Consider the following 11,636-nt stretch of genomic DNA (forward strand, 5'->3'; position numbering starts at 1 on the left):
ATTGTTGGGTGAAAAAAATCGGAAAAATCGAGTTTTTTTGACTAAATTGTTAATAATTAATAAACAGCTCCGAACTCTTGGCAGGCAACAGGTAGGCTTTCCTCCTATAGGTTAAGAATAACTTAAAAACTTGTTAGATACCTGGATTATTCAGAGTCCCAAACAAAGTCTTTTTTTGATTATTTCCCTGGAGTATTGTGTCCAAAAATTGATAGATGGTGAGAAAAAAAAAATGGAGATAAAAAGTGAGTGTATTGAGTGAAAAGTAGATATTGTATCAAAACACTTAATATGTCATTATCATGAGATTTTTTGTTTTCTTCTTCTTGTAGTTTCATGGCCTCCACCTCTTAGGTACTTGGCCAGTCCTCGTATTTATACTAACTGGAAGGGAATCCTCTTTTCAAAGGGTCTGGATTTTTCCATATTCCCTTCTTTGTATTCACTGTGATATGATTTTCAAATAACTATTTTTATTTTATATTTTAATTTGAAATATTGTTAAAAATTGATTGATCTTTCTTAAAGTTTGGTCATTAATATTATGTAGGAGATTTTGTATTGAAATGGGGGTTGGACTTCCTATATTAACAAGTTCCTGATACAGGTCAAATTGATTTGTTTTGTTAATTGGGCATTCAAGTAACATATGAGTTATACTTCCTATTTGTCCACATTCACAAAAAGGAGTATCACTACAATTAATTTTAAACAAATGGTCTGGTGTGTGACAATGGCCCGTTCGCATTCTAATAATTGATGTCAAGTGCTTTCGATCCACAAATGTGAATTTGTGGAACCAAGGGTTTATAGAAAAATCACTTTGGCATTGTTGATACCATTTCCCTTTAGTTTTAAACTGCTTTATCCATTTAACTTTAAACTCATTTACAATTTTTTGTTTAATAAAAGGCAAAAAGTCAAATTTATCTGTTTTAATGTCTGCAGGAACATTTAAAGTCTTGCTTATATTTGCCAATTTATCAGCCTCTGTATTCCTCTTTACTCCAGTATGGCCTGGAATCAAAGCTAAGATTATATTAAATCCTGCTTCCATTGACTCAATAATGAGTCTTTTAGTTAGGTTTACAATATGGTTGTTTGTCCCCCAGGTGGTGTTATGTAATTTTTGCATCTGAAAAAATTATTGCTTCTTTAATATTTTTTTCTATACAAACAGATACTGCCTTGTTAATTGCAATAATTTCTGCAGTGCATATTTGAGTGTGCTCATGTAATCTGGATGCATAGTTATAATTGATTGAAGGTATGTGTACCCCAAAACCTACTGTCCTCGACTCGGGATCTAAAGAACCATCCGTAAATACCCATGTATAATTTCCATAAGAAGCTGAAAATTCATTAAGAAATTCCTGATGAGTATAGGTTTCCATTTTTTTGTGGGTTGAGAAAATTGTTTGAAATGTTCCCGTAAGATAATTCAGTTCGATCTGAAAGCAGGATTTAATGTTCTCTTTATATAGATAAATAAAGTATTTGTCAAAATTATTTTTGATTTCAATCAGATATGGTGGCTCTTGTGATTTCCAAATTCCTATTTTATAATTTACTTTGGTTCCCAACTCTGACAGGATGTCGTTTAGTGGATTTTTCAGATCAGCTAGGATTTTCAGATAGAACTTAGAGCAAAGTATTTTTCTTCTTGCATCTAATGAAATTTCTCCACTTTCTGCTAACAAAACATTATCTCATACAGCCCGTGATGATTCGTAAAGCTTTAAACTGAATTTTACCTAATATTAAGAGTGGGGACTTACTACAGGGTTTTAATATTGCACATGAATAATCCAAATGGGGTCTTACGATTCCTTTATAAATTAATGAGAGTATATGGGGGTTTGCTCCCCACCAGGTTCCACATATTGCCCTCATTATATTCAAACCTTTTTGAGCTTGTGTTTCGATACGTTTAATATTTTCAATCCAGTTAAGTCGATTATTGAATATTATCCCTAAATATTTAATTGATTCTCTAATAGGAATTATCTCTCCCTCTATTTTTAACGGAATAATATTGGTGATGTTTTTCTTTTTGTTAAAGATTACTGCAGAGGATTTACCATGGGACAAGGGTAGTTTATTTTCTGTTAACCATTGAGTTATGTGAGTAAGACATATATTAGTTAATCTTATAAGACTATTTATATCTTCACCAACTGTTATGAGGGCTAGATCATCTGCATATTGAATTAGCCTGAAATTAGATGGAATAATGTCATGTAGCGCTTTGGTATATATGTTGAATAGTAGTGGGCTCAGGGGCGATCCCTGAACCAGCCCTTTATCAGTGATGTTGGGTCCAATTATTTGGTATTCCCTATCTCGGATATAGATATTTCTGTTATTTAAGAATTCAAAAATTAGGTTATTATATGTATATGGTATTTTTAAATCCACCATTTTTCTACATAAAAGGTAAATATCTATATTATCATAAGCAGCTTTTAGATCAAGGAAGACCGTTAAAACCGCTTTCCTCTCAGTAAAAGCATTAAGTACTATGTGGGAAAGCGCTACATGAGCATTACTACATCCAGTTTCTTTGCGAAAGCCCAGCTGGTAGCTAGGTAAAACACTATTATGCTCTACGAACCATTCTATTCTATTTTTAATTATGTTTTCTAGAATTTTACCTACACATGACGTTAAGGCAATTGGTCGGTAACTTTCTGGACTGTTTGGACATTTATTAGATTTTAGGAAAGGTAAAATTAGTGTTTGTTTCCACTGCCATGGTATCTCACTTGTTTTTAATATATTATTGAAAATTTTTATCAAATGGGATTCTGCTATTGTGGGTATGTTTTTTAACATAGAATAAGATACCTTATCCATACCAGTGGCCTTATCTGTTTTTGAGTATATTATATTAGTATACTCAGTGTAGGTTATTTGCTCAACAGCTTCATTGCTAGGGCTCAGAAGTTTAAACCAGGGATCTACATTGCATGAAGTTAAATTATTTAGAATTAATTTTTATTGAGGTTTCGTTATTGGGAAAAGTTACATGGCTATTAGAAAATGAGTTTTAAATTTTTTAATTGTGTTCCAAATTTTTTTAACTGGAGTTTCCCTCGTAAGTGATCCACAAAATCGTCTAAAACTAGACTTTTTTTTTTAATTTGTAATTGTTTTTTAACGAAAGCTTTAATTCTATTACAGTTTATGTAATTTTCCACGGTTTGATTATCTACATATGTTTTGATTGCTTTTCGTCTATTTTTTATTAACTCATCGCATTTGTTGTCCCACCATGGTGCCCCCTTAGTTTTATTTCTAACTGTTATGTAAGGGATATTATCTTCTCCACTAGAGTTGACAATATTATGCCATTCATTATAATCCACGCCATGTCGATCAGACAGCTTAGTTTCTATAGTGCCCATGTATTTTCGCCAATTTGCTTTTTTGAAGTTTCTTCTGGTACCTAATGTGCTGCCTCCATTTGAGGATTGTGTTTGGTTAATTTCACATATAGTTGGGAAATGGTCACTTTGTCCAGTGTCTGGGTGTACCCACCAATGACACTTAGATGCTAAATCTTGAGTTACTATGGTAAGATCAACTGCTGATGGATTCTGCCCTGGTTGTACCATTCTGGTGGAGGTACCATCATTCATTATATTATAACTAATTGTTCTTCATCAACGAATTCCATTATTATTTTTCCATTATGGTTGTTACCAGCACATCCCCATACCTGATCATGTGCATTTAAGTCTCCCATGATTATATAAGGTTTGTGAAAATCTTTTTTAATTTTATTCCATGTTGATTGTTTTATTTGCTGACCTGAAGGGTTGTAGATATTAATTATATTTAGGTCAAATTTTGGTAAGTTTATACCTATCACCTGCATATTTGATGTTCTGTCAGAGTTGCTCACTCGTATACTAGTGTGTTCAAAACTATCTTTAATTAGGATCATAATGCCACCATATCCATCATATATATCTTCCTGTATATAAAATAGTTTTTTATATTAAATATATACGTGTTATTTGTCCATGTTTCATTTAATAAGATTACATCTGGTTTAAGTTCTTTAATAAAGGTTTTTAAATTATCAAAATTTGGTTTAATACTTCTAATGCTCCACTGCATGAGAGTGAGACAGCCTTGCATTTGGAATTTTTTATTTCTATTTTGATCCATAAAATGATGTGGGTGATGAGTTAATATCTAAATAGCCTGTGTCAAACGTATGTGAGCCTGTGCTTTTAAAATTACAAATTTGTGCAATAAAATTGAGAACATGTTCTCTGTCTAAATTATTTAATTTACTAGCCATATTCATAATATCTTGAAGGGACTGAGAGCTTTCTCTGAAAACGTTTTCAGAGGTTTGTTTATTGGTTTTATTAATATTTGGGGAATTTGGGGTACTGTATGCCATGGAGGAAGTGGATGGCAACCTACCATTGGGGTTTAATATATTTTCGTTGTGTAGATCTTTATCATATGTCCCATTATCTTGTGCTCGCCTTTTATTTCCTTTAAGTGTGACACTATAAGTGCTGGATTTTTGTTGATTACTGACGTGTGTCGTTCGTCTAGAGTTTAATGGGATACTTTGTGGTTCCAGGTTTTTAGTGCCTTGAAAGGCAGGGAAATCACTCGGATGGTTAATGAAATTATTGTTTTTTGTTTTTGGAATTTTTTCAGAAGCCTCAAAAAAAGATAGATTTTCTAAAGACATCATCTCTAATTTTTTTTGTCTCGTAAATTCGGGACATTGATGGCTTGTGCTATTATGCTCAATACTATTACAGTGAACACATTTCATAACACACGTTTCATTTGGTTCATGTATTTTAGTACAGTTAATGCATTTACTATTTTTTGTTTTGCACAGATTTTTGGTGTGTCCGTAATTTAAGCAGTTATAACACTGTATAACTGGCATTATATATGGCAAGACTCTATGTTCTATACCGCAGATCAATACTCCCCTCGGTAAAGTAGTCCCTGTAAAGGTATAACAAACAGTTCCAGTTGGGAGAAGTGTAACTACCTCCTCACTTTGGCTGCCCTGTTGAGATATCTCATCCATTTTTTGCTTAATTCTTCTATTAAAACGTTTGACATGAATAGTTTTACAATTTTTTGTATTGGGTTCTGAGTATTTCAACAGGGTATCCTCTGTGAAACCTCTATTGATGAATTTCACAATACCTTTACAGGTTACATTCTTATTAGGGATGAACAAGTCATATCCTTTATCTTTTAACGTATTTGAGTCCAAAAAATCATTTGCCGCTTTTCTGTTTTTAAATTCCACTCTGATTTTATTTATCCCCTTTTTATGAGTTTTAAAGATTTCATTTAATTTTAGATCATAGATTTCTCTAGCTATGGTCAAATAGTTATATTTCCCGATATTTAAATTTTCATTATTGGATTCTATATAGACTTCAAACGGACCTTTATCATAAATATCATATCTACATGGGATGTTATTTAAATTTATACTTTCTTTTTTATCATTCACAAGTATTTGTTTTTTGTTATTTCTTAAATTATTATTACTTAGATTGCCTATATAACTCGTATCTGTAGTCATTGGAACATCAAAGTTATCATTTTTTCCGACTAAATTTAAATCTGGGGGCTTATCACCCCCAGACGTGTCCCCCATTTTTAAAACTAGTTTGCTTTATTTATTTAATTTTTTTTTATAATTATTTTATTAAAGTGTTTTAATTTAGGCTATTAAAATTATAATTTATAAAGGATTTTATTAAAATACCTGACTTTCAAAAGCTGGCAGCAATTCAAATTCTGACACCACTACCTTGTCAAAAAATCAATCAAATTTTAAATTCCAAATTATTAGTTATTTTTATCCAAATTTTCTCAGAATTAACTTCGGAATATAGTTCTTGCAACTACGTGACAAAAATTATTGCAGTACTACTTTTTCTGTCTCAACGAAACGGCTTTTTCAGAGAACTCTGATATAAAAGTATTTCATTCAACTTTGACAGTTTTCGTATCGTTATTTTCAGTTTATTACGACAGTTTGTTGACCTGTTTTTTGTTTTCCTCACAATTTACAATGACATTACTAGAGAGGCTAGCATGTGACTGCAAGACTAATCACATGCTATTATTTTTTGTCTAGTATGATTTTATTAATTCTCAAGTAGTACATTCTTTCACGGTTTTTGCTCTAAATTTTAAAGAACCGCTTGGATTGACATGAAATTTGGCATAATTATAGCTTATATGTAAAAGAAAAAACGTGATATTGTGCCGATGTGTGGTTTTGCCCTGGGGGTGACTTTCAGCCCCTCGTGGGGGTGAAAAAATATATGTCCAAAATAAGTCCAGAAATGGGTAAACTAACTAATTATTAGTAACTTTTGTTCTATAGATCTTTTTCGCCAAGTCAACACTTTTCGAGTTATTTGCGAGTGAATATGTTCATTTTTCAACAAAATAACCACATTTTTAGACGGTTTTTCACAAATAACTCAAAAAGTAAGTATTTTGTCGAAAAAAACGTTCTTAGTAAAAATATAGCCTATAAAAAAAGTAAAAAAAAATGGTGTACGCGTTAGGTCTCTGAATCTCGTAGAACCAGAGTTATAGCCAATGAAAAATAGATTCATATTCACCAAATTTCAAATAGAATATTTCGACGTGAAATATCCAAAAATTAAGCACTTTTTGGGGAAAACCCAGTATGACTTTTTTAAAGTATTTATAAAAAGATTTATTTCTGTTTTTACAAAAAGTTTCTAGCTTTAAATTTAAGCAAGTTACGCTCAAAATAAAGTTGGTCCCTTTTGTTTTGACAAAAAAAATCGGGAAGACCACCCCCTAATTAGCAACTTAAATGAAAATACTCGTTACCGCTCCACAAATTATTTTACTTATATTGTTTTTATAAATATGATCTGTAAGTTTCATGGATTCAAAGTGCTTATGTTTGAAAAAATTTGGTTTTAAAGTAAAATTTTTAAAAATTTTAATTTTGAAAAATATTTTTTTTTTCAAAATAACTTAATAATTGTTAGAGATACCAAAAATCTCGAAAAACAAAAAAGTCAGCATTGCTTTTTTGAATATCATGTATTTTTTTGTTTTTCTCTTAGACAAAAATTGATTAAAATTTGGTGTTTCTAAATTTGCATACATTCGTGATCAGTAACTCGTTCAACCCCTTTTAACTACAGCCCTTTCAATAATAAGGACTTTGAACCGATAAAACTTACAGATCATATAAACAATACATACACGAGTCAAGAAACTTGTGAAGTCGTAACGATTAAGATAATTTAAGATACTAATTAGGGGGTGATTTTCTTGATTTTTTTACCAAAACCAAAAGGTACTAACTTTATTTTGAGCGTAACTTGTTTACTATTGATGCTAGAATTTTTTTTTATAAAACAAAAATGAAGCTTTTTTTAAACACTTTAAATAAGTCGTAATGAGTTTTCCATGAAATGTGCTTCATTTTTGGTTATTTCACGTTAAAGTTATCCATTTGAAATTTGACGAATGTGAACCTATTTTTCATTCGCTATAACTCTGCTTCTACTAGGTGTAGAGACGTGATATATACACCATTTTTTTTAAATTTTTTACAGGCTATATTTTTGCTAAGAATGTTTTTTCGACAAAATACTTACTATTTGAGTTATTTGCGGAAAACCGTCTAAAAGCGTGGTTATTTTGTTGAAAAAATGAACATATTCACTGTCAAATAACTCAAAAAGTATTGACTTGGTGAAAAAACTCTATAGAAAAAAGGTTACTTAAAATTAGCCGGTTTATCCATTTCCTGACTTACTTTGGACGAATATTTTTTCAGCCCCAAGAGGGGCTGAAAACCACCCCCAGGACAAAAGCACATATCGGCACAATATCACTTTTTTTCTTTGACTTGTTAGTTATGTGTGTGACAAATTTCATGTCAATCTAAGCGGTTCTTTAAAATTTACAATATTTTACAATTTTACAATTTGCAATATTTGACCGTTAGAGAACGGACTAAAGGTCTTGTACTTTAAAATGTGTAATCTGTATCCAAATTTTAGCAGAAAAACGGTTATTAACCCTTCAATGTTCAGTAGATTATTTTGTGAAAACATGTTTATCATTTTTTATTGGAACGGGAGATCTATTATATTTTTGTATTAAACAAAAATTATGTTGGGTAGGTATCCGTAATTTGTGAAAAAATAGCAGAATTTTTTTTCAATTACAGAGATGTAATTGCATATACATAGTTTTTCATTCTAGACAACTATTTATAATAACAATTGTTGAGGAGCAATAAGAAACAACCAAAAATTACAAGAGGATCAATTTGCTAAATCGTAGCCTGAACATTCCAAATAAAATTTTGCACGAAAGTGTAAATCAGCTTATAAATTTAGCTTATGAGCAAGAATATTTATGTACAGGGAGAACGTTTACAGATGCAATATTCGTCATACAACGGTATTGGAATACCATCGACCCACATTCCTATATCTAATTGACTTAAAAAAGGCATTTGACAGAGTAAGAATTAAAGATGTAGATGAGATTTCTCTAGATATTATAGAAACAATTGAAAACGTCCACCAAAAAAATAAGATGTAAGCCAGAATAGATGAACAACTTACAAAGCGTATAGATAAAGGCAATGGAATAACACAGGGAGATTCACTGTGCCCTACGCTAGTAAATAGGTACCGGGTGTCCACTTATATTTTCCCCCATTTTAACTGCCTATAACTTCTAAACGGCTCAAGATAGAAATATGCGGTTTCCACTGAAATGTTTTATTTTAGTAAAAGTTTTGTCTGAATGGATGGAATTTTTTATATCGCTTTCAAATACGAAATAAAAATGGCGGATTTTTGAAAAAAACTTTGTTGACTTTTTTTTAATGGAACACCCAGTATATTTTTTCGTAAATTGAAAGAAAGGTCATTCACCTATCCAGCGATATAAAGTTTTTCAAAATCGGTTGTCAAATCACTGAGTAATTAATTTTTAAAATGAGAGGTGCAACGTGGATATCACATATAGTATTTTTACTACAAAAACGTTATTACGTAGGTCAACATTTTTGACGTAAGAGAACTGTCAAAACATTAGAATGTGACTTTTCATTATTGCCATGTTTATTATAAACATGGCAATAAAGAAAAGTCACATTCTAATGTTTTGACAGTTCTCTTACGTCAAAAATTTTGACCTACGTAATAACGTTTTTGTAGTAAAAATACTATACCTAAATAACATAACTAAGCAAGTTATGTGATTTCCACATTGCATCTCTCATTTTAAAAATTAATTGCTCAGTCACTTGACAACTGATTTTAAAAAAATTTATATCGCTGGATAGATAAATGACCGTTTCTTCAAGTTTTTAGGTAAATGACCATTTTTTATATCGCTTTTAAATAAAAAATGGCGGATTTTTGAAAAAAAAAAACGTTGTTGACTTTCTTTATTAAAACACCCAGTATATTTTTTTGTGTCTTGAAAAAACGGTCATTTACCTATCCAGCGATATAAAATCTTTTAAAATCGGTTGCCAAATGACTGAGCAATTAATTTTTAAAATGAGAGATGCAATGTGGAAATCACTTAACATAATATCATTTTGCTCAGTTATGTTATTTAGGTATGGGATATCCACGTTGCACCTCTCATTTTAAAAATTAATTACTCAGTGATTTGACAACCGATTTTTAAAAACTTTATGTCGCTGGATAGGTGAATGACTTTTGTTTCAATTTACAAAAAAATCTACTGGGTGTTCCATTAAAAAAAAGTCAACAAAGTTTTTTTCAAAAATTCGCAATTTTTTATTTCGTATTTGAAAGCGATATAAAAAAATTCAATCCATTCAGACAAAACTTTTACTAAAATAAAACATTTCAGCGAAAACCGCATATTTCTATCTTGAACCGTTTAGAAGTTATAGGCAGTTAAAATGGGGGAAAATATAAGTGGACACCCGGTATAATATGGCGTAACCGTTAGATTAACTGTGAGATGAAATCAAGAATTTGTAAGGCCAGTCTAGATAAGATGAATAATAACGTACGTATCTGAAACAAGACCAGACACAGTCAAAACACATAAAGTGCTAGAAATATAAGAAATTATAGGAAATACCTACACTGAGAGACCGAATAAGGAGTGACGATATTAGGAAAAAATGAAATGTTCAGGGTATAACCGAGTGGACACTTAATAGAAAAAACCATGGAACAATCACATCAGTAGAATGGCAGACACAATAGCAAGGGATAAATCACCAAGTGGTAGAAGAAGTAGAGACCGTAGACAGAAGAGATGGAGTGACAATCTTCCATAGAGACCACCCGCCAATAAACAAGCAAAATTGCTTATATAAAAGAAGAAGAAGACACAGAAATTTTCAAATTATAAATTGAAAACTTACTTGCAAATTCCTCGGCAAATCCCTCCAAAATAACAGTTCTATAAGATCCACGTTTTGGGGAGTAGTTATCTTCATAGGAGCAAACTATAGTTACATCATGCCCAGCATCTGCCAATCCCCTCATCAAAGCAATGGCCAAGATGTGATGACTTCTGCCGAACACAGGAAATACTCCTATGATTTTGGCGCATTTTGTTGGAGTTGTACACCACAAACAAAAAATTAATATGAGAACAAAACGAGACGGTAATGTCAACATCATGAATATCGGCAGGATATAAATTGAACTTAATTTATAAAGTTGGTTTGATGAGAGATAAGTTATCGGTTATAGTGTATTTTGAATATTAAACTCATAGGTAATATTTCGGTGTATCAAAAATAAAAAAGAATGTGTGTGTGTACTTTGTACGCACGTAAGAAGTTACACTTCTATTATCTGATTTCAACCAAATAAAATACTTTAAACAGTTTATTTCTATTTTATTAAACTAATTTTAATACTTACCACTTTTTAAAAATCCAAAAATTAAAAAAAAAGAAAACAATTGTCCACATTTGAACCCGGGACCTCTCGATCACTAGTCGAATGCTGTATAGACGGAGAGCTAGAGCCGAAAAATCATCGTCATAAATAATATGGAGTTTTTCTTGTGAAATGTGTCCATTGTATATTAACAATTATGACCCCTTTCAGGCTCATACCTCAGTGGATACAGGAAGTAGCAATAAGGGATGAAAGGGGAAAGTTAGTGCAGTCATTAAAGGTTTTCACCTCCTATTTTGTTAAACCTCCATCGATTTGCATGAAAATTGGTGACAAGTTAGAGCGTACCTCAAAAAATAAAACTGATTTGGTGCCAACTTGCACTTTTACCCTGGTGGTGAATACCATACCACCCCTTCCCGCCGGTGAAAACAATTTTATTAAAAATAACCCCACAAATCGATAGAGGGACAAATTTTACGTAAAATTTGTTATATCATGTTATTAAAATAAATCAATACTTTTTGAGTTATTAAAGATCAAAGATTTGTCTATTTAAGAGCATCTGCGTGAAGTTACGGATGATAAAAAGAACATATTAATTAATTGTATGTTAGTAAAATATTATTTTTATATTATTTTGATATTTGATTGAATTTTTTCTATCAATATATACTGAATATGTCCAGAAACTGGGGGTGTCCAATAATG

At 31.2% G+C, this 11,636-nt stretch overlaps 1 protein-coding gene across 2 annotated transcripts in view; it reads right to left on the reverse strand.

Annotated features, from left to right (window-relative positions):
• The window catches only part of LOC114330255 (UDP-glycosyltransferase UGT5-like), a 31,228-nt gene extending 20,468 nt beyond the window's left edge, over positions 1-10,760 (reverse strand). Inside the window, exon 1 of one of the 2 annotated variants that reach the window (XM_050649550.1) lies at positions 10,439-10,760. In XM_050649550.1, the coding sequence (XP_050505507.1) occupies positions 10,439-10,700 (262 nt within the window). In that variant the 5' untranslated portion in view covers positions 10,701-10,760. The remainder of the gene's footprint in view (positions 1-10,438) is intronic. The other variant, XM_028279580.2, reaches the window with a different exon arrangement.
• Positions 10,761-11,636: the final 876 nt, after the last annotated feature.

Source organism: Diabrotica virgifera, chromosome 4 (assembly GCF_917563875.1).
Source record: "Diabrotica virgifera virgifera chromosome 4, PGI_DIABVI_V3a".
NCBI lineage: Eukaryota > Metazoa > Arthropoda > Insecta > Coleoptera > Chrysomelidae > Diabrotica > Diabrotica virgifera.